A 23558-nucleotide genomic window follows, 5' to 3' on the forward strand; every position below is an offset into this window, starting at 1 on the left:
AGGGATCTGCAAAAATGGTGAAGTTTCGAGCTGTTCTTGCGTGCAGGGAAGAGAGAAGGGAAGAAGAGAGGAGGAAGAAGAGAGAAAAGGAGGCCGGCGTGTGTCTGCGGCAGCGCGTGGAAAGGAAAGCCGCGCCCGCGTGTCCGGTCATGCACAGCTTTGGATGCTGCCGTCACGGCCTGCAGCGGGCCGACAGGGTGCTGTCGGCTGGGCAGGTACAACGGCCACCTGCAATCGGTCTGCTATCGTCCGATTGGCCCACTGCTGTCCGATCGGCCTGCGGTAGTCCGACCGGGTCACACTTTTGCAAATATTTGAAAACGCGTGATAGTCCTACAATTAAATAATTATTTCGTATTATTTAAAAAAAAATCGCGATTGGATGTTGGTGTCCTTTGTGCCCATGTTTTCGTTATCTTGACGGTCGATCCCATGTAAATCGTTTGAAAAAAAAAGCAAAAACAGGTGCCATATACTTGCTTTTTGCTGCCCTATCCAGGACACAAAATTGCTGTCTCTTTATTTCATTTCGGTTCACGGGAAATGCGCCCCATAAATATCCAAGACTCCCATTTCCCTCTTCTCACCTCGCAGTAGTTTCCCATTCCGCGAGAAAAAACGCACTAGAAGTATAGTATAGAAAGGAAAAAGGCGAGGGGGCCGACAGGAGAAAGGCGGAGAGAAGAACCCCGCGAAGCGAGGGAGGCCGGGAGGTGAAGAGGAAGGGAGCTCGCTCGCCAATGCCGGCTAGGGTTTCGCCGCTACCCTCCTCCCACCTCTAGCCGCGGCACGATTCCAGATGCCGCCCACCCGTGGGGCGCGCGCGGGGTCTCCAGCTCCAGCGACGGGGGAGAAGCCGGGCCGGGGCCGGAAGGATGGCGCGTGGCAAGGCAAGGCGGTGCACACCACCATGAAGGTGAGCTCCTCCCGATCGCCGCCCCTCCCCGATGTCTCTAGAAGCCTCTAGCGCCGTGTTGGCGCGGTAGATCCGCTCGCTCGCGGCAGTTCGTAGGCGCGCGCCCGCCCGCGCTTTCGGTTTCGCGGCCTTGGGCGCGCGCGGGCTGTCGTCGAAGCTCCCGTGAGGTGTGATACCATTTCGAGGTGCCCGGTGTTTCCAGAGGCCGCGTTTGCCCTGGGTTTGACGAGGATGGTGCTCCGGAACCGGGAGGTGGTAATTTGATGTTCGTGTCCGGGACTGTGCATAGTGGGCGTAGTCTTCGGGATTTCTCGAGCGCACGGATGGCCGGAGAAATTCAGGATAATATCGTTATGCTAAGTCCTACAAGCGAATACCTCTTGCTAATTGGCACATACATTCGTTTTAAAAAAGGCACAACTACGATATAGGAGTGTACCATAAGTATTTCACTTGTCCAGTTCATTCATGTAAATGCAGTTATCTATAAGAACGCTGTAGCACGGATTTGCTGAATATTTTTTTACACAAGACATTTTGTTTCATTTTCAAACTTCAGCTAATGTGTTCACTATGCTGCAAAGTATGGATTTACACAAACCCTATTGCTGCTGTGGAGTTTTGCATTAACAAGGGAGATTTCCTGCTTAATATCTTAAGCAACTGGGTAATAGTATGTAACGTGCTTTCTTTGATGATTTTGAGCTCCTTACTTGGAGGCTATACCATATTCAACTGCTTGTGTTGCATGAACTATCAGATTTTGTCTAATATCAGCTAGTTAGCCTGGTGTCCCGTTGTCTGTGTTGGGATAACTACAATGTACAAGGCCAAACTTCATGTTATAGAGTATATGAGTGCTACAGCACTGGTGCGCAGCACAGCCGTGCATCGGTAAATGGGTTAGAATAAGGGATTCAGGCCATCTGCTATCTGTCTGGTTCAGTTACAAACCATTTTCAGGCTGTAGCTTAATCATTTTCTATCCCTTGTTATGGGTTCTTGGCATGAAGTTTCTGTATTATGTTACAATAAGTTGCAAACTACATTTATTTTGGACAGACGAGAGGTTATGCTATTGTATTTGCTGATATAGCGAACTGAGTGTCACCCTGTTGGCTGAAGGCGTGGGTGTGTGCTCACTGCCCATGTTTGAGCCTTAGTCTCTGTGGGCTGTGCTCACGATCACAGTTGTCTTAATGGAATTTATATGCGTGTTAGTGCTTGTTTTCTATCAGGAAACTGTAAGGGAGGGCCCCAACAGTAAACGTTCTAGTGCCTGTTGGTTGAGTATCTTTAGATATTACTGATATGTATTTTTCCAGACAGCTTGTGGTGTGTTCAAAATTCCTAATCATGAATTTTGCAGCGTCATATTACAGTAATTTGTAGATCAGCATGGGGGAATTATGATGGTGCACAACTTTATTGTTTTCTGCATTGTGTTTCAACTGTAATTTTAAATTGTTGTGGTAATGAATTTACAAGTACCTTAGCATGACTATATTCGTATCCTACCCATATTTTACTAGGAACCCGTGTGCAATATGCTCTGCTTGTAACTGTTAATCTACTTATTATCTTAACTATACTTCTTATTTATGCATTTTTGACATTTTAATGAATTGCTCCAGCGTGTCAAAGTGTACCGGTTAAAAGATAATGGGAAGTGGGATGATCAGGGAACGGGTCACGTGACCATTGACTATATAGAGGTATGCTTTGACTACTCTTCCATGATTTTATTAATTCAAACCTCTTGCTCTCATGATCGGTCATCCTTCACTAAAATGAAAGCTGCATTGATATTAGTCATATATGGCGTTTCTGCTGATACCCACATAATTTAATTTTCTACAATCATGTGGTGATGTAGATGCCATTGTTCACATGATTACTCGATTTTATTTCTTTCTCGATAGTCTTATTTAAAGTTTAGTTTTCCTATTTTGTTGATGGCATCCATTGACCTATCCCATGTGCGCTTGATATATTTTTTAAGTATGTACGCAAAATGGACCACTGATTAAGTGAGAACTGAGTTATTAGCATAACCGCAAGTGATTCAGTGGGTCACTTGCTTCCTTATATGGCATTACCCTGTGCTTTCGGTTTCTTTATTTCTGAAAAAAAGTAAGACATGAAGCAGTGGGTGGCAACAAGATCTTTCATTTCAAGTGTTGCTGTTTGTCATTTAACATTCAGTTTGTCAACCTTTTTCTGACTTAGGGGTCAAGAGAACTTGTTCTGGCTGTTGTGGATGAAGAGGATAATGACACCCTACTGCTTCACAAAATCACTCCTGATGATATCTACAGGAAACAAGAAGGTGAACTGGCATGTTATCCTTTTTGATAGCCATTTCTTTCCCTAACACAACTGTTTTGCCCATTTCTTTGGCAGAAACAATCATCTCATGGAGGGATCCTGAAAAGGCACTAGAATTAGCTCTGAGCTTCCAAGAAGCTGAAGGATGCTCATACATATGGTGATTCATTGATAATTGGTGTTATTGCTCTGTTCCTTCAGCAACTTAGTCATGTCTGCTTTACATTGTGAGGGCTTTATGTAGGGAGAACATGTCTAATATACGGGAAGACCTACAATCTAAGATCCTTCGCTGTGAGTTTGTGAAATCAGTTGGTTTTTGTCTGGCTTTTCTCACACGTCCTTGTAATTAATTACTTCGCCATGTCCTGCAGCTCATGCTGCTGGTCCAAAGCCAGCACTGAAATCTCTAGTACCCTCAAGAGGTTCGCTTTTGCATGGTAGGTAACTACTTATTCCTCTCACATGCAACATATGCTCTATATTTACTTGATAAACTTTGGATCAAAGTAATCTTTATAACTGGCTGTTGGTTGTTGTGGTGCATTATGTGCGTGTAATCTCTATCGCACTGCTAAGATTATGTACTGAGTTATCGGAACTATTTTCCATTATGGAGTTTTGGTCCAACAGTCCCAAGAACTCCGCTTAATCCTTGAGTAGATTATTTGGTGGCCTGATTGAATTATATTCGATTTCACGGTCTTAAATCTGAAAACTTACGTTCTTATATTTACTTCTCAACTGAGAATATATTTTTGTGACCTGATCACTTGGAAGGCTCAAAATATCAATCAACTATTGCTTTACCTGCAGATAAGTCCTTAAGTTCTGTTAATGCTGAATTGAAGGAACTTCCTCCTCTTGAGTTGTCCAGTCTTTCTGCTATTTTAAAGGTGCAATCTACCTTCAGTGCTCTTTCCATGTAATTTTTTTAACATTGAATGTTTTCGTGATGCTGAATTTGATAATATATTTCTGGTTTCCCAAAGTAGAACATTATATATTTTGCAAGCAGATATTAGAAGCTCCAGAGTGTAGTGAAGAGATTTAGGAAATTAGGGAGTCTTCATGTATTTGTAGGATTCAACTTGGTCAACATGCTTGGAGCAAACCACTAGAATGAATTATACAATGTTTTATTTTTGGAAATTATACAACTAGCACACCAGGGTTCAACCCTCCCTGTCCCAAATTATGGGATATTTTTCTTATATATCAGTTGTACAAAGGGCTTCTCCCCCTTAGGTGCTTCATTTTTCTCAAACAATGTTGTACATATTGAGTATTGAAATATTGTCCACCAAAATGCACAGACTATATTGCAATGTGGCATGGAGGAAAAGATGCGTGTCGCAGATTTAATTTCAAAAGATGTAAGTCATCAACTTCGACTTGTTTAAATGTGTCATGATGCTCCATGTAGCATATTTCTCTCTGTGCAATTAGGTGCATACATGTAGATTCAACGCAACAATCAAGTCGGATGCAGCGAAGAGAGATTTTTCCCAGCAAGAGGAGTGCCGACACATGATTAGTATTTTTGTTAATTGTAAACATACTATGTACCATATAGTTTATTCAAATAGTTTATTCAAATTACATATTGTTCACATACGCCAAGTTCACAAGAATCTAAGGGGAAAATGAAATAAGAATCATGCATTTGCCTGATGAGATTAAGACTACACAGTTATTCAGGTGCTCATCTCCCAGTCATTGTCAGCCTCCACAAAATTCTTCGCAGAGCCAGGAATATTAACTACAAACCTGTTTTTAAAAGGAATATCTGCAGCGTTCCTCTTACATATGACTTCAAACCGGATTTTTCAAAAGGGAACATACCTTAATATGTGCAGTTTAAGTCTTGATTTTTTTTTCTCGAATACGCATCAAAACATGTGTCATTTTGTATTCGAGAGAAAACATCAAGATGATGCTAAAGACAAGCAAACGCCAAAGGGCCCGAAACAAGCAAAGAAAGCTACTCCCTCCTGCCCTAAATACTTGTCACAGGTTTAGGAAAAATGTAGGCTAAAATATGTCTAAATTCAATGAATTTGCGTCAAGTATTTAGGGACGGAGGGAGTAGAAAAAATGGGCTAATAGCTTAAACTAAGAAAAAACTCAGAGAAAGCAAAAAACCGTCTACAAAGGATCAACCAGTGGCTGCATTTGGAGGCCGCACGTGCACGGTAAGCTACGAAGCACCGAGGGGCCCTACCATCCTTCCATAGGCTCGCCTCGTGGAGGATGGAGTTGACAATCTGCTAGCAGTTGCACGTTTCCAAATACACAATCGCTGTGGAGGTGCCAGATCTTCCGTATCATCAGCTAATTAGTGAGCTGGTGCCTTGCAAGTCTTGGACTTTATGTTGTCACAAAATCAGGTTTTATCAGTAATTTTCACTGCAAAATCCTCTCATACTTGCACAAAGTAAGTGCAATCAGCACCCATCAGCCATCTGTCCAGTACAAAATAAGAGTAGATTCTTGTTCCTGTAAGAGAAAAGGTAGCAACTAACTAGACAGTCAACAGATTGCATTTGCACTCATGCTTTCTGAACTTTGATGTATTTCTGTATGTATAGTGTGATGTCTTTAACTTTTCTATTTATACTTCTCCAACATGTTGCAGCGCGATTTTTTCCCCAAGATAGTGAACCTTTTCAAAACGTGCAAGGATACAGGAGACATGGATGGTCTCCATATGATCTTCAGATTAGTCAAGGCAATCAGTAAGTACATGCTTATAATCAGCGCCATAGATTATTTCAGCATGCCACTGACGTTGTTTCTGATTGCACAGTATTGTTGAACAGTTCTGCCATATTTGACAAGATTCTCTCTGATGAATTTATTCTTGACATAATTGGTGTCCTTGAATGTAAACACTATACCTTTTACCTCTCATTTATGATCTATATCTGTAAATTATAAACTCCTGCCGTGTTTGCACAATGACATACCTTTAAAACTGCATTCACCGTTTCAACGAGGTCTGACCTATGCAGACGATCCAGAGGCTCATATTGTGCAACGTCATCGTGCATTCTTGAAGGATCATGCAGTTCTCAAGAAGGTAACTGGAGTGTCATTTTTTATGTATCTTAATCTGTTTGAGTTGAATATTTAGTCAGCCTTTCTTTCCCTCATAGGCCATACCCATTAAAAATGATTCTGTGGTGTCAAAGATTCATCAAACATACAGAATACACTATATAAAGGTCAGATCGCCCCGCGCTGCTCTGCAAATCCGCTAGCTGGAGTTTCTGTTTATTTGGTTTCTGTTGCCAACTTTTATGCTTAACTATAACTTGAGATCTTGTAATCTACAGGATGTTATATTGCGGAAAGTACTGGATGATGCTACTCTGAAAAGCCTTAACACAATTATTCATGCGAACAATGCTTTTGTTAGTGTTATAACTTTCCAAGTTTTCACATGATTTAAATCAAAATTTCCTTCTGTAATGTTGGATTGCATGATTCCCCTGTAGGTTGTTTCTTTCCTGAAGGATGATCCTTATTTTATCCAAGACCTGTTTGAAAAGATGAGATCAAATATTTCTGCTGGATCAAAAAGCGAACCGGTGAAACTAGTATTTGATGATATTGCCCGTTTCTTTTAGACACGCCCTTCTGTATCAGAACCTGGAACAATGTATTACTAGTTATATTGTTATATTGATGTTATGACCTTTTCCTTTAATCGCTAGAAATAACAATTGAGCTTCCACTGTTGAACTGCCAGAAAAGAAGAAATGTTAATGATTGTTTCTTCCTGTCATGGGTCAAACATGATGTGTCGTGGGAAATTGGCACTTGGAGGAAATGATACAAAACCATGGAACCAAGGATGTGTTTGAGTGAACTGGGTGTTGTGTGGGCCTTTGCTGATGCTAGTGCCTAGGTGAAGCAGTTTATTTGTTCATCTTGTACTGTTACTGGATAATTGTGAATTAGATTAGAAAATATTTCATCTCTGCTGAGCATTGGACTTCAGCATTTGAGAGTTGATATGATTGTGGGCTGTGACTCTTTTGTAGTTTGTACTATGCACCTTACTACATTTCTAGGTTGTTCTGCCAGTTCTTTATATTCATATTATATAGCATTTGTGTGTATTGGGTTGGGGGAGGATGGTTCGTGCATGTACAATCAGTTCAACAACGGATCTCCTTCTGTATTCCATTTATATGGACAAAATTTGGTTCTTCGCAGGTCTTTTTTTTGCGCGAGTTTTGCACTGTCAGCAAAAGCTTGCAGCCTGCTCAACAAATACAACTATCTAGGTTGGTATCTGGATGATGTATTTTCTCTTTCTTCCCATTAGAATCAATTTCTTTATTTGGTCGATGTTATCAGTGTATTGAATATATTATGACCTGTGACTCTGTGAGCCTACGTCCCTGTATTTATGATTGTGAAAAAAATTCTTTATTAGTTGGTGGGTATTTGTTGCAGCATTTTATAAAAGGAGTACACCACTATTTGGCAATGTTCCTTTTTTTCCCCTTTCTCTCCCTCTAGGTCGGTTCACACTTGTTGTTATCATTATTTTTCTGCCAAGCCCATGAGGCTTGAAACTTAACAGTTCCTCTAGTGTGTTTTGATCAATATGTATCTTCTTTGATGTAATGCAAACATGCCTCTTGTTCAGTATAAGTCAATCTGAACTAGACATCATTTAAGTACTCCCTCCGTCCTATGAAACTTGTCGTAACTTTGTCAAAATTTGGATGTATATAGACACTAAATAGTAACTAGATACAGCCAAATTTAGACAAATTTAAGACAAGTTTCATGAGACGGAGGGAGTACAATTTCTTATAGGTGTATAATCAGATACTGTCGTAGCAGTTTAGTAATCATGTTTCTCTATTCAGGGATCTGGCAGATCGAGGTTTATTTGATATAGTTTCTGATATGTTGCGGAGTCAGGATAAAGTGTTTGTCTCAGCTGGGTAACTTCTGGAACAATGAATGGGTACTTCTTTGGTTGTTTCTGTATCTTCTTGTCGTTCTAATTGCACTATCTTTTGGGCAAATGCAGGACAGACATCCTTTTACATTTTCTTAATCAAGATCCTAACTTACTGAGATCATATATCGCAAATCATGAAGAAAGTTCTGGAGAAGACATTTCTCTTCTTGGGCTTCTGGTAAGTAGCATCCCTTTATTTGGTCTCTCTACAGGATTTGCGTCCAGTACTTTTGGTCTGTTCAAGCTTGCAATCAGAGCAGAGAAAATTTTGCTCTCCTGCCTTGAGCAAAGCTAATACTTATAAGTTCTACATGCTGCTACCAAACACCTAGTCTGGCCAGGCAAGGCTAGAAATAATCTAGCTTTGGATCTAAATGCACCCTAAATCTTTGGACCTTACGGTATTGTGGGTATGTGTCCTGTCCGTCTGTGAACTATGCAAGTATCTTACATCGTGGTGGAGCATTTGGACATTGAATCGTGTATTTGCCTGGCTGCTCTCATTTTTTCTCCTTCAAATCCATGCAAATCACTTGCCTCTTTTCTGTTCATTATACTCTGCAATTTGCAAACGATAGCATATTCTTATTGATTGCGGAGCCATGAAACGGAAGCATTGTGCTTAACCAGCAATCTCAAAATTTTATCACTTGTCTTGGTTGTTGAGCCATAAAGTTATACCAATCATTGTTTTATTTTTATCAGGCTGCATGTAACCCTTACTCTTCTAGCATATTTGCCGATACTGCTTACAGTTAGTCAAATTTCAGGTTAAAGGCATAGTAACTGACTTCAGTGGCGAAATGCAGTTTCTGGAAATTCTAAGGATCCTGCTGGATGGATATTCCACAGATACGGCTACACAATGTGTAAGATGCCATAACTATATCATGAAATTTTGGCATTTTGTATTGAGGACATTAAACAATACACATCCGTGGTATTATGAATCTCGTCTGGAGATAGATAATATTGAATTTTCCATGTTTCTGCTTCTCTACTTTCTGATGTATATATTTTCATCCTCATTTTGGTTTATGATTGGATTTAAATAGCCAATATGGGCTTATTTAGAGAAGCCAATATGAGCTTTGTAGTCATTACAAAATAGTGCATGTTTCAAATGCTGTTGTTTAACTAGATTGTGGTATGTAATTTTTGTTTCTCTGTTCAGTTGCAGAGATCCATCATGGGGTTAATTGACAAGAAGTACCTTGATAAGTTGATTGATATAATAGAATCATCTTGTCTTCCAAAGAGCATTGACCGATCAACATTTGGTTCAGTTGGTGTTGGTACAAGAGTGGAAGAATATTCTGCTAAGCCTGAAATATTGCTTCACATTTGCGAGTTCTTATGCTTTTGTGTAGTTCATCACCCCTACAGGATGAAGTAATGCTCAATACAAGCCTCCTTTATTTATTCAGCCGTTCATTTTGTCATGTTACTTTCCTTTTTGTGTCTTTGCTAACACGTGGCTCTCGATCTTGCAGGGTCAACTTTTTAAAAAGCAATTCAATGGAGAAAATTCTTAGTCTAACCCATCAAAGAGAGAGGTTTTTGGTTGTGGCAGCTGTCCGTTTTATGCGTACTGTTATTGGTACAAATGTAAGTGTACTCTGTCCCATAAATAAATTAAGCGCTGCATGGTTGAGGGTTCTTCTTTTGCCTGGGGAAACTACTATATAAGAATATTTCTGTTCTTCTGGGCACCACTGAACTTATTGATCCTTCTTTTTTTCGAGAAAACGCAAAGGACCTTTGCGCTTCATTTCATTGAAAAGATAGAATAGGTTTACAACCTCCTGAGAGGAAGGTTACACGATACAGGTGATACATCAGTGCACATCCCAGGTGGATGGCAAAACTACACGTAGTCCCCTAGCACCAGCCTTTGCCCATGAGCTAATCTCATCCTTGATCGTGGAGAGTAGGAGTGGGATTGATGGCCGGGCGCCCTCAAAAACGCATGAGTTATGATGCTTCCATACCATCCAGGGGATGAGGAGGGTGGCAGAGGCAAGGCCCTTGCGCATCGGCTTGGGGGTGTCTCCCTTAGCGCGTCGCCACCAGTCCATCTTCTTGACTACATCTATGACCACCAACTTAAAACTAGACAATTTAGACCATTGAATGATGTATGACGCAATGATTGCAACATGACACAACTTTTTAGGTAACCCACTCACATGTTGCTAACATACTCGTGATGATTCCCGCGTTCTCAAGAGTCGAGTATCAGAACACTGAAATCTAACTCATCCTTAATGCAATGATCCACATGTGAGCTTGAGTGATTGCACCTAGGCTTGTGTGCGCCTACATGTGTTGCATACACGGATACACCCCATATCTTATAACAAAGTAAATAATCATTTATACTACTCCGATTCATATTAATTGACTCTAGTATGGATGTATCTAGAACAAAAATATGTCTAGATACATTCATATTAGAGTCAATTGATACGAGTCGGAGGGAGTAGCAAATCTCTCTTGATTTGTATAGTCGAACTTGCCCTTTATGTACAAGTGTACTAGAAGTGGTACCAGGCAGCAAGCATATCCCAACTGCAATTTCCTTGTCATATTTCAACTTGAGTTGATATTTTCCTGTGTTCTGTAGGATGAGCTTCTAATTAGCCATGTTATCAAGCTCAAAATGTTGAAACCAATTATTGAAGCATTTGTTGAAAATGGGAATAGAGACAACTTGCTACAATCCACGATTCTTGAGCTGTTGGAATACATAAGAAAGGTACCTCCTGTCCATTGGTGTGTTCATGTTACCGTGTACGGGAAAATATCTATCTTTCTCGAAAGCAAAGAAAAATCATTATCCAGTGGGCTTTGCCATCTGATGCATATTTTTGTTCAGGAAAATAAAAAATCCCTTGTTCTATATGTCGTGGAATCCTTTTGGAAGCAACTTGTGAAGTTTGGGCACCTAGGGAGCATTCAGGCTTTCAGACTCAAGTATCAAGAGGTTTTGAGACTTGGAATTTTTGTTTCTTGCATTCTGTCATCACTTTCAACTTTCTATCACTAGCAAGTTTAGGCATTCATATACTATGTAGTATTGACGTAAACAATGATGATATTTTTGTTTTCTTGCTAGTTCGTGGATAGAGCTGAAACAGAGGAAACTACTGGTGTGGGTCACATGAGAAAGAAGGCAGAGGAAAGAGGTCTTGATAAAGAGGAGGAAGATTATTTCAATACAGACAGGTCTGTTAAGTTTATTTTCCTCATTTGCTGCTTATTCTATGTTGCTTGGTCGAATGGATTGCAGATATTGCATTTTTCTTAAAACTCTGAATGTTTCATTGTTTATTTGACCAATGTGAAATTTCCATTCTGCCGTAGCAATGAAGAAGATTCTTCTGCGCAGACCACACAAGCACAACAACAATGGGTTAAGCCAGGTGATAGAAGTGAAACCCATCACATCCCTGCAAGGTATATCATCTTCCACAACTGGAGATATGACTAGCTGTATCATTTAAGATTTATTTGCTATCCTTTACTGTTTTACATCGATAATAACCTGGCAACTTTTGTCAAATGTGTTGGATGTAGCCAAAGGACCAACCACACCAAAGTAGCAAAAACAGATGATCTGATTCATCTTGCCAGACACATGTATCATGCCCTCCTTTTTTTTCTTCTTAATGTTTCCTCAATGTCGCACAAAGCACGTCTACATTTACACACCAACTAAGACCAGAATCTAGCTATCAAGACTCTTTAACACAAACTCCTACCATGACGCGGAAACATACTGCCACCACACGTGTACGCAATCAACTATGGCTCCTAATCGAGCCCAAACTTTCCAGGATGTGTAGAACAGCCATCCAAAGCATCTCAACACCTAATCAAGATTATGCTGACAAATGCCCTAGTCTCTGTACTAATCATGTAATTTATGTACTCTTAAACATATTTCATTCTTGTGCTTCATTGGTCTTTGTCATTTTCAGGCCAAAATCTAGTGGTCTTGTGGATCTTGATGGCGACAAAGATTACAACCCACCTCCCAAAAGACCTGTAGAAGCTGATGAAGCCTTAAATATACCCATGGCGAGGCACAGGTCATTGGATGGCAAAGTTAAAGATGGGAATGTTCGGAAGAAGCCCAGGCTAGAAGGTACAATTAGGTTCTCTAAGATTAATGTACTGGCTAACGTGGCTGGCAAACACCTGGATCTGGAAGATGCGCAGCCTCCGCTCTCACCTGCCTCAAGCACAATAAACTCTGACGGCAATGTTGGTGTAAGGGAGGCAAGCCCGGGCTCTCCAAATCAGCAACCACCAGAAAGCTTCGATTACATTGCTGGGGACTCATGTTCTGAGATGGTTGTAGATGCAGCAGAAGCAACCGACTCTGATCCTTAGAGCAAGGTGGCAGTCATTTTTCTCTGTCAATAGGTTCAACCCAACCGTCTTTCCTTGCAGCTACAAGAAAATGAACCACATTTGGTTCTGAAGAAGGCTAGATCCACACAAAGTCTGCAGGCTTGACGGAAGTGACTTGGACTGGAAGTGTAGAATTGACCTTCAAGGACAGACTATGAAGCTGAGGACGTGTGCAGCTTTTGGCACGACAATATAGGAAATTTTGGTTGCATTAGCATAGTATCTCTACTATTAAGAGCAAACTGGTGAATGTCTGGTGTCACATTTTCAGGATGGACAATAATACCCCCACGTCACAAAGAAAACGCAACTAACAAAACGCATCACAGCCAACCCACACATTTTCTAACAGATCGCAACTATATTTTGGGATCGTAACAAACCAGATGAGTCTATACACCTAATACCTGGTGGCCCCTTTTTTGGTAGGCAGTTCTTCTATGATTGCCATGCACTTGTTCCCCGGTGGAAAACGAACTTCTCCTTGACAACCGGTGGTTACTTCATTCATCAGTGAATCGTCTATCTCGGACGAACGACAAAGAGTCACTAGCAGGTGGATTTACATCAAATCAGGCTTCCTCGCACTCCCCGATACCAAGCCGCGCGCCGTCCGAGCAGTCTCCACCGCCATGGCGCCACCAGCCCATGGAAGATACTAATACAAGCGCAGCTGCAGGCGGCGTCCGCAAGGGCGCCGAAGCACGCGACGCGTCTGGGTTAGCGAAGGTAGTGTTTCTGGTCAATGGTCGTCGTCGTCATGTTGGAGCAGCGAAGACCCGATTCAAGGTCGTGCAGCAGTAGGCCAATACCGTCCGCACTCGACACACAACAGTGGTAGTACGTGGAGCATGGTGATCGATCTACAGGCACGATGGGTGGCCGGCCGCAAGTAGTTGTGGGCACCTTCGATGACGGCAGTAGATCGAGGATCGAGTTGTTGTACTGTCGTGTAATTCAGCTTGATCCTCTTCCTATACATGCATTTATTTTTAAAGATTCGTTTTGACAAGTATTATTTGTAATGTTTAGATTAGTACGTCACGGGAATGTTGATCCAGCGTCAGCTCATTAATCAAAGTGTATTTGCTAAATAGAGAGTTAAACACTCTCAACAAACTGATCCAAAAAATTAGTCCCACCCATCCAACTTACCCGTCAGCGTAGAAAATTAATTCCAAACGACCAAAATTCTGGAAACATGGCTCCCGCAACTTCGTCATCTCTCGGCCTCACCATGCATCCAATCGATCTATCCTATCCAGAGAAAAAGGAGACACCAACTGGCCGGAGTTGATTCGAGGGCTGAGCAAGTGGAGCCGTGGAGGTCCCATGGGATTCGCGGACCTCTTGTACTGGAAAGCCGGGAAGGCGGTGCCGGACTCGGACGATGACATGAACGCGGACGCTAGGGAGGGTGGTGTGGCCGGTGCCGGCGAGAGCAGCAGCAGGCGGGAGGACCAGTTGCACGACGCAACATGGGACCGCTTTGATGTGCGCCTTGCCCGGCACGGAAATGGGTGGTGCCTCCAAGTGAAGCGCATGCCGAGGTCCTCCGTGGGGAATTTATCGTCGCCCATGTAGTTGAACATCTATTCCAGCTCGCCACCCGGTCGTGACAGCACGAAATTCAGACAGACAATTCAGTCGGTATTGGGCACCGTGTGACATAATTACCTCGAGAGCTGAGCAAGTATAATTTGGTTGCCGGTGCAGGTTCGTTGCGTCGGGGATCGCAGGGGAAAAGGACGAGGGAAATTGGAGGGGCTCGAGCTGGACAAGGTTTGTAGCTACAAGACACCTCCGACAGGTCCATGGAAGGCGTTTTCATTGTCGTTGTCGTTGTTCTCCGTCTTCTCTAATTGGTTGGTAGAGGTGCATCCTCTCCTCCATGGGCCCTCCTTGGCGAGGAAACAGCCTAAGGAACTTAGAGCACATACAATGCATACGCTTATTTAGGAGCCCTAGGATTTTACTCCGGGCCAATCGGCAGTTGTAGGATCGATCCCGGACGATGGACGCTTATTTTCGAGAGGCGGCGCAACGTTTTGCGTCTAGCGCTTCCTCAGATTATTTCTTACTCCACAAAAAACGGATCTACCAGTTAAGAGAAATAGGCACCTGATATTTGAGAGAAGCCTTGGAGTGGCTGGACTCTTTCCTGAACGCTAGGATTAATTGATCAATTGTTTTTCACTCAAGCCTCTATACAAGCGTTTCGCGCTGACATGCCCTTAATGTCACCGCTATTTTTTCGTATTGTGAAGCATTTCTAAGATTAGTATTGTGCATAGTTGCAGCAGGGATTCAAGCTATGGCCTCCGTGTTGGACTCACGATTGGAAGAACATTGCGGTGGGGCATGGCGGATGACCTCACCGACGCGGCTGTCTTTGGGCAATGCATCTCACGAGCCAGGATCAGATTGTGTCGTGCTGTCTGCCGCCCGAACGTACTAACGGTGTATGAGGCGTGGAGTCAACTGGAGAAGCTAGGTTGTCGTTCGCCTTCATCGGTCCTCATGCTGCCAACCACCGCCCAAGGTTGCCGCCGCTGGCGCCGCCATGCCGTGACGCCGAACGCGCACAACTTGCTGTGTAAGATACCCCACGACAAAGTTTTCTATTGACATGTTTGTCCAAGTACACATTAGTAGTTAGTGAAGTTTTCTACTGACATGTTTGTTCAAGAATATGCTCTAATTTATTGAAGGCATGCACCGTCAGTAACATATAAACTGAAGTTCAATCTTTTCTTGGTCGAGGCTGAAGCTGACACGGTCGCAGCAAGAGAGAGAGAGTTCAGGCGGCAAACAAGAAGAAGCTCAGCACCCTTGTCACGCTAACAGTTTGTATGATTTCTAGAGAAAGAAATGGCCAGTGTCTTCAGGAACGAACACAAACATATTCAGCACATTATCACTCAGATAGAAAACTGACGCTATGCATTGGACTTGAACCAGAGCAAGCGATGGTTGTTTTGTTCTGCTACCTGAAGAGACCAATTAGTAGGAGCGTTCAAATTCAGAGTTTGATATTATTATCTTTCGGTGTTAAGCTATGTACTACCTCCATTCCAAAGCTTAATGCTTTTTTTTTTTTTTGAAAAGTCAAATCAAGTAAAGTTTAATCAAAATTTTAGAATAAACTATCAATAAATATAATATTTTGTAGATACCATACGAAATATATTTTATTATCTATTTAATGATATTAATTTTGTATTTTGCATTTAATGATATTTGGCAAAAGCTTAATCAAACTTACCATAGTTTGACTTTCTAAAATAATATAAGCCTTAAGTTTTGAGATGAAGGTAGTATAATGTAGATATGCACCCCTATGTTGGACGGAGTTTCAAGCTATATAAACTTTGAAAGTTCGAAACCACTTTTGTACCATTAGAAATCTATGTTCTACTAGAAAAAAAGAAGCTAAAGTAGGTTTATACGGTTTGAATCACCGCATAACACATACGTGTGTATCAACCCATGTAGGTAACAAATCCACTCTCTTTTAAATCTGACAAAAAAATAGAGATATATCCTTTCACATTCCAAAACTGTAAAAAAATAAAACTTCCAAGACATCAGAGGTGGCATTCTCATTTTAGGTAACCACATCTTTGTTTAGCGTACACACGTTCATTTCCTTTATGTTTTTTGTAGTTAGAGATAGTTATCTTTGTTGCGATCAACGAATAATCAGAGACAAAACAAAGAGAAAAGAACATTTTCATTTTAACGCATGCAACCTGCCAACAAGACATTTAGTACACCAACATCTCTTGTGCTACATGATAACCATTAAATTTTCAAATCAGAAATACAATGATTTATCAGCTTTGATAGTAAACTGAGTCGCATTTCATTGATTTACTAATATTTCGAAAAACGTGCATAAGAGATAGCAATATGAGATGATGACCTTTAAAGCGACCATATCAATGCTACTCAAAGAAAATGAAATTGGGGGTATGAGGGACAAGAATAAATATGTTCTATTTTGTCTTGCAAGGAGATAATGGTTAAGGAGACAAGACTGCTGAGGAGAAAAAGAAAAAAAAAAGGAATAAACTGTAAGAATATATGTCTTCATAGTTGGCACGTGTTTCTGAAAAATAACTAGCGAACACTGGTTAACATTTTGTATTAGTATCTAACATATTTATGAATTAACACAATCAGTGAATAAATGTACCATTTTCTGTTCCGTGGCAACGCACGGGCATTCTACTAGTATGGGCTATATGAGATTTGGCAGACCTGCTCGAACCATCCCTTCCATTGATGACCGGCAGACTTGCTCTCTAGTACAACTGCCAGTAGTAGCTTTGGCTCACAAACAACTTGCTCTATTTTGCAAGTCCCAATCATTCATGATAGTGTAAATATTAGTACCAACATTGTATTAGTACAGTACTACTACTCTCAATCTAGTTTCTGGCAACGGTGTACTACTATCCGTGGTGCGCCGCTGCATACGTAGTTTCCTCGTGCGCACACTGCTGCACCGATCCCACGATTTAACGATGTTAACTGGCAGATACAACAGAAATACTCCTGAACTTTTCATGTTACGGAAGGTCAGCTAGCTGTGCAAAGTTCTTGGAGCGCACGAAGTACGTTCCTTATGATCGGAGCCCTGTGATGTGGGGTTAATCATAAAGCGAAGAAAGAAAAAAACGTTGGAACAGAACATCTCACGATCGAGTCCCACACTTCCACTGCAAATAAACTAGGGATCTCGACGCCGGCACCAGGTTCCCGATCGATCGATCATGGCCGCCGCGGAATTATTCAACCGTCTACCCCCCTACTCCTTCCAAGTCCCTGCCCTACCAGAAGTCCAGAACCCGAAGCCGCCACCGCCCCCAGCCAGGACTGGGTCCTCCTAGACACTAAGGCGTACGTCTCCGACCGCAGGCACAGCCGTCGACGTCACCTTCTGTTTCGTCGCACCGCGGACCCTCTCCCACTTCTGCGTGCACTTCAAGGACGGCGACGGCGAGGCTTCAAGGACGGAGATGGCTACCTGCTCTGGTGCGGCATCTTGCTCTGCAACGTGCTCGATGTCGATGATGACCATATCCCGATTGTGCGTTCCATCCAGAATTTTGGTTGTTTAAACACATGGATGGTCTGGATCGCGCGATACCGGTTCGGTGCGGGTACGGTGGTCCCTGTAGAAAGCTCATACGGTGTATTATACGGTTTGTATGGTATGGCGTGGCATCGTACAGGTGCGCACGTGTAAAGTGGCGTGTCCCCTCCGTGTATAGAAAGTTGGCTTGGCCACATCGCCTTCCCCGTCCCTTTCATTTCCCCCAATTCGGCAAAGAACAGAGAGAGAGAGCGAGCCAGAAAACCCTAGCAGCCCCCTTGGACCGCATCGATCGCCGGCGATGGAGAAGGCGGGTAGGAAGGCGGCGTTGGCTGCGTCGGTGGTGCTGCATGTAGAGAAGGTGGAGGCCGAGCGGCCGTGGAGGCCTCGATGCTGCATGCGGAGAAGGAGGGGGTTGAGCCGTCCGTGGAGGAGCCGGAGGTGGAGGATCTGAATAAGGCCGACGCGGAGGCGGTGGTGGCGGTGGAAGATCTGGAGAAGGGCATTGCGGATGTGGCTGGGGAGGATCTGGAGAAGGGCGAGGCGGAAGCGATGGTTGCTGAGGATGGCAGGGTGGGAGTAGCGGCGCCGGTGCTGGTGGATCTCGCTAAGACGGAGGAAGATACTGTCGACCAGAAGGCCGATGCGGAGTTCGTGGTTACTAAGGAAGGCGACGCGGTCGGTGCGGTGCCGGTGGTTGCTGATATTGGCAAGGGGAAAGAAGAGGAGGTTGTGCCGGAGGCCGAGGTGGAGGATGGATACACGGCTTGGGTAATTTTTTATCCCCTTTTGAATTTGTTTGCTTCTCTACGTAGGGTTTGATGATTATGTGGCCACTTCTTTTCACTAGCTGCATCTAGCGATTGAACAAATAGTTTTGCTTCCTTATGGAAGGACTGGGCCTCCCCTCCCTTTTACTAGGAGAATCAGCATATCACAGACAGCACCAAACCAAAGACATGCCATAGGTTACCTAGCATATCTGAAAATTCGAAGACATGTTTTATTATCTCCTTAGCACGGGTAACACTAAAAATATTTCAGAGTTATTATAACAAATTTTGGGATATGCATCTCTCTTTCCAAAGAAGCTTTCTGCAACTTATACATGATGAAACTTTATATCTAGGTTTAAGTTCCATTTAACTAAGAACATGTGTTTTAACTAGTGGACTTAGTATTTCTTTGCTCATATGTTTGTTAAACTAGCATTTTATATCCAAATGTATAAATATAATTTTCATCCCAAATCAAATCCGATAAGCCGTTCCTAGTTCATATATCCAGGGGCGGAAATAACCTTGAACCTGACATTGTATTATAATTTTGCGAACTTATGCTACTGATAATAGATGGATTGTAACTTCTTTTCAGTATCGATGTCTCCTAGTATTTCTGTTTTCGTAGCCTTTGCTAGATTCTTTGCTAGAAAACAGAAATACTAGGAGACATCGATACTGAAAATAAGTTACAATCCATCTATTATCAATAGCCTAAGTTTGCAAAATTAGAATACAATGTTAGATTCAAGGTTATTTCCGCCACTGGATATATGAACTAGGAACGGCTTATCGGTTTTTTTTGCGATGAAAATTATATTTATACATTTGGATATAAGATACTAGTTTAACAAACATATGAGCAAAGAAACACTAAGTCCGCTAGTTAAAACACATGTTCTTAGTTAAATGGAACTTAAACCTAGATATAAAGTTTCATCATGTATATGTTGCAGCAAGCTTCTTTGGAAAGAGAGATGTATATCCCAAAATTTGTTTTAATAACTCTGAAATATTTTTAGTGTTACCCATGCTAAGGAGATGATAAAACATGTCTTCGAATTTTTCAGATATGCTAGGTAACATATGGCATGTCTTCAGTTTGATGCTCTCTGTGATATTGATGATTCTCCTAGTAAAGGGGAGGGGAGGCCCAATCCTTCCATAAGGAAGCAAAACTACTTGTTCAATCGTGGATGCAGCTAGTGAAAAGAAGTGGCCACATAATCATCAAACCCTAGGCAGAGAAGGAAACAAATTCAAAAGGGGATACTTTTTTTACCCAAGCCGTGTATCCATCCTCCACCTCGGCCTCCGGCACAACCTCCTCTTCCTTCCCCTTGCTAAGATCAGCAACCATCGGCGCCACACCGAACGCGTCGCCTTCCTCAGCAACCACGAACTCCGCCTCGGCCTTCTGGTCGATAGTATCTTCCTCCGCCTTGGCGAGATCCGCCAGCACCGGCGCCGCCACTCCCGCCCCGCCATCCTCAGCAACCACTGCTTCCGCCCCGCCCTTCTCATGATCCTCCCCAGCCACATCCGCAACGCCCTTCTCCAGATCTGCCATCGCCTCCACGTCGGCCTTCTTCAGATCCTCCACCTCCGGCTCCTCCACGGACGGCTCAACCCCCTCCTTCTTCTCCGCATGCAACACTGAGGCCTCCACGGCCGCCTCAGCCTCCGCCTTCTCCGCATGTAGCACCATCGATGCAGCCAATGCTGCCTTCCTACCCGCCTTCTCCATCACCGGCAATCGATGTGGTCCAAGGGGGCTGCTAGGGTTTTCTGGCTCTCTCTCCTCTGTTCTTTGCCGAATTGGGGGGAAATGGAAGGGATGGGGAAGGCGATGCGGCCGAGCCAACTTTCTATACACGGAGGGGACACATCACTTTACATGTGCGCACCTGTACGATGCCACACCAGACCGTACAAACCGTATAATACACCGTACGAGATTTCTACAGGGGCCACCGTACCCGCACTGAACCGGTATCACGCGGACCGTCCATGTGTTTTAACAACCAGAATTCTCCACGTCTCTTATGCCAATGGTTCCATCAGATTGGTCGAGATGGAAACCTGGGAATAAGAAGGCAGCACGACTATAAGAGTAAAAGGAGGCGTGTCCCGCCTGATGACGTTGCTATCCCAGATATGCAGTTTGATTTAGAATTGGAGTTGGACGACGACGACATCAACAAGGAGGAAGAGGAGGACACACAGGTCATCTTCGGCTGGAGGGCTGTTGCATGGGCTAGGGAGGGCTCCCAAGAAGGCTTGGATCAAGGACTGCGAAGCCAATCTTGATGACATTATTGCCATCGATGAGAACAGTACAAGGCAGCATTCTGTGTGGAAATGGTAATTTTCTTTTGACAACGAACATAAAGTTAAATGAACTTCACATGGATAAGGCATACATATTGCACGAGTTGTAGCTCACAAGTTGCACCCAATGGTTTACCAAGAAACCATGCAAGAACCGAAACAAGCGGATACATGATGAGCATAAGCTAGGCAGATAGGTTTATTTAGGGTGGAGATTGGCATAATCACCGGGACCATAAACCTCGAACAACTCTGCGAAGAAGCCATTCTTCCTTCTTGGGTTGCATCCCATGTCCTTGCATAGTTGATCGTTGTACCAGATGTTAAGGACGCTAATGCATGACCTTCGGAAGTAACCGCGAGAATAGCGCTTCATGTACTTTTCCCACTCCAGAACATCCATTTGCATTGCTTTAATACATGGTAATCTAAAGCCACCATCCATGAAATGTGTTATCCACTTGGCCCGAATTTCTGTTGTGTAAAGATTCGACAAGCTTTCTGAATAACCGAGGACCGCGAGCTGCGGGATCCTAGGGTGTATGACCTCCCTGCAAAAACAGAGAAATTTACAAACCAGCAGAATATGTAGTGCACAATATATATAGAAATTTAGTCCAGTAAACCAACCTATAGAGAGGTAAGGTTGTGGATGTTGACCCAACTGCAATACTCCGAAAGTATTCTGATTTGAACATATTATTGATCTTCTCATCACCCCTGTATCCAGTTCCATAGATCACTATGTCGCTTCTTATTGGTGAAGATTCACCTTCAAGAAGCACACCTTCCTTGCAAAAGGTAAAGGTCTTGGATAGCTTCAGAACAATGCTACCTTCATCCAGTCTCTTGTAGTGATCCTTGGGCGCAATGGCAACCAAGCATGCCACCAGTGCCTCAAAAATGCTATGGTCAGGCACCATGCCATACTTCTTCAATGGAATGGAGAAGTAGCTCTCAGCGAATTTTGTAAATATCCACCTCTATTCATCATAATAAACAAGACAACATTTCTGGATTTAGTTGAAACACAAGCGAACAACTTAAGTTTGAGAGAGTAGCATGTTTCGTTGCACTACCAACGGGCTTAAGGTGGTTGCCAAGAGGCTCAGGGGGAAGCCTTCACCGGGCTTGTGAATAAGGAACTCAGCAAAACGATTTAGATACAACTTTGATATGTGGATACCCCAAGCGTAGTAGTGTGGTATGTTCCAATGCTTTGTTCGGACTATCATCGTACATGGTTGCTCAGTACCTACAATACCAATAATTAGAGTTGCCTATTTTTCACCTTGAGAATGAAAGAAATATATGCAGTGCAGATAATCGTACGTTGTGAAGATGAAAAAGAAACAAGTGTACAATTGGTTAACATAAATGAGAAGGCTTGCATATTCATACCATTCACATCTGCACATTCGGCAGCAATTTCAAGTGCTGATTTTAGGTATCCAACTACGGTAACACGTTTGCCCTCCATCATCTTAATAGCTTTCTCGCTGTCCATGTTGGAGTAGTCCATAGAGTGCATCACCTGGCCATCAAATGCTTCCGGACCTTTTCCTGGGGGGAAAGTTGGTATGTTTGGCACACCACTGAACCTCCCAATACAAAGAACCACGAAATCTACAATATGTGTCTGAGGAGGAAAATAGAAAGACGGACAGGAAAATAACGATCAGTAGGAACCAGCACTTGGATGGTAAAATTTTCAATTCTAAAACCCAAGAATCTTACTCAGAGAAATAATTTGTAAGTACAAATCTGTGTATATCGTACTATACCATTAGTGAGCCGAATTCTCACCTGGACGTCTCCATCAGCGTTGGCCACCTCGAGTCGCCACTCGCCATCGCCAGAGCCGAAGGCCCCGCCGGTCCCGCCCCACTCCTCCCACGCCGCCACCGTCTCCTCGTCGACGCCAACGTACTCCATCCCGAGCACCCGGTGACCGAACCTGATGCAGTCGAGCATGCCGAAATGGCGCGCGTAGGCGCCGAGGTAGTCCATGACCTGGCCGTGGTCCGGGAACTCCGCCGCGGAGTCGGGCCACGGGAAGTCGGAGTACTGGTACAGGGGCCGCGGCGTCTGCAGCTTGGTACACGCCGGCGTGTGCGCCCACACGCCGCCCAGGACGGTGTCGGCCTCGAAGACGACCGGCCGGCACCCGCGCTCAAGAAGATGCTTGCACGCCGCCAGGCCGCTCAAGCCGGCGCCGACGACGGCCACTCTCTTCTTCTCCATCGGTCGATCCCCGGTAGATCTGTGTCTTGTGGTGGATTACTGCGGGTGGCGTACAAGCAAGATGGAACGTCTCAATGGTCACTGCGGGTGCGGCGTGCGTTCTGAGCTTTTTGGCAGGGGAGGAGGTGTCGTCAAGCATTTATAGGTGGCCAGAGACAGAGCATGCCTTCGCATAGGTCAATACATGTCATACGCATTCCGACCGCGCCCGCGGTTACGCGCCGCCCCGCGCGAACCAATTCCGATATCTCGCGCATTTTTTTATATTGGGTCAGGTTAGACTAGTCACAATGGATATCATATAGCAGTATCATGGAGTACATGGTATCATATATTAATATCACAATTTTTTTTATATTTATTGATATGTAGTATCTTAATGCAAATATATATATAAAATTTATTTAACATTATTTTCTCTAGATCTACGTGCTATTATACGGTATCTAGTAT

The 23558-nt window shown here is 43.3% G+C and overlaps 2 protein-coding genes across 4 annotated transcripts; one reads left to right on the plus strand and one right to left on the minus strand.

Annotated features, from left to right (window-relative positions):
* The first annotated feature begins 832 nt into the window (after positions 1 to 832).
* Positions 833 to 12867, plus strand: LOC124650009 (serine/threonine-protein phosphatase 4 regulatory subunit 3-like). Of its 3 annotated transcripts, none has more exons than XM_047189576.1 (25): positions 833 to 916; positions 2551 to 2631; positions 3146 to 3245; positions 3320 to 3404; positions 3489 to 3538; positions 3619 to 3684; positions 4061 to 4140; positions 4561 to 4620; positions 5883 to 5982; positions 6054 to 6131; positions 6259 to 6326; positions 6403 to 6471; positions 6583 to 6660; positions 6745 to 6837; positions 7469 to 7539; positions 8134 to 8211; positions 8301 to 8409; positions 9002 to 9100; positions 9406 to 9623; positions 9725 to 9839; positions 10858 to 10989; positions 11110 to 11217; positions 11350 to 11459; positions 11598 to 11690; positions 12215 to 12867. In XM_047189576.1, the coding sequence occupies exons 1-25, from the start codon at positions 911 to 913 to the stop codon at positions 12627 to 12629; spliced, it is 2562 nt and encodes an 853-aa protein (XP_047045532.1). In that variant the 5' UTR covers positions 833 to 910; the 3' UTR covers positions 12630 to 12867. The 3 variants fall into 3 exon arrangements, with proteins under 3 accessions (XP_047045532.1, XP_047045533.1, XP_047045534.1); XM_047189577.1 differs by having other exon boundaries at positions 9041 to 9100; XM_047189578.1 differs by lacking the exons at positions 833 to 916; positions 2551 to 2631; positions 3146 to 3245; positions 3320 to 3404 and having other exon boundaries at positions 3501 to 3538; positions 3619 to 3688.
* An 8187-nt stretch (positions 12868 to 21054) lies between these two features.
* Positions 21055 to 23105, minus strand: LOC124650188 (probable flavin-containing monooxygenase 1). Its single transcript, XM_047189739.1, has 5 exons — positions 22668 to 23105; positions 22263 to 22500; positions 21941 to 22116; positions 21492 to 21844; positions 21055 to 21412 (listed from the first exon to the last, which is right to left on the minus strand). The coding sequence occupies exons 1-5, from the start codon at positions 23103 to 23105 to the stop codon at positions 21061 to 21063; spliced, it is 1557 nt and encodes a 518-aa protein (XP_047045695.1). The 3' UTR covers positions 21055 to 21060.
* Between the last annotated feature and the right edge of the window lie 453 nt (positions 23106 to 23558).

Source organism: Lolium rigidum, chromosome 4, assembly GCF_022539505.1.
Source record: "Lolium rigidum isolate FL_2022 chromosome 4, APGP_CSIRO_Lrig_0.1, whole genome shotgun sequence".
NCBI lineage: Eukaryota > Viridiplantae > Streptophyta > Magnoliopsida > Poales > Poaceae > Lolium > Lolium rigidum.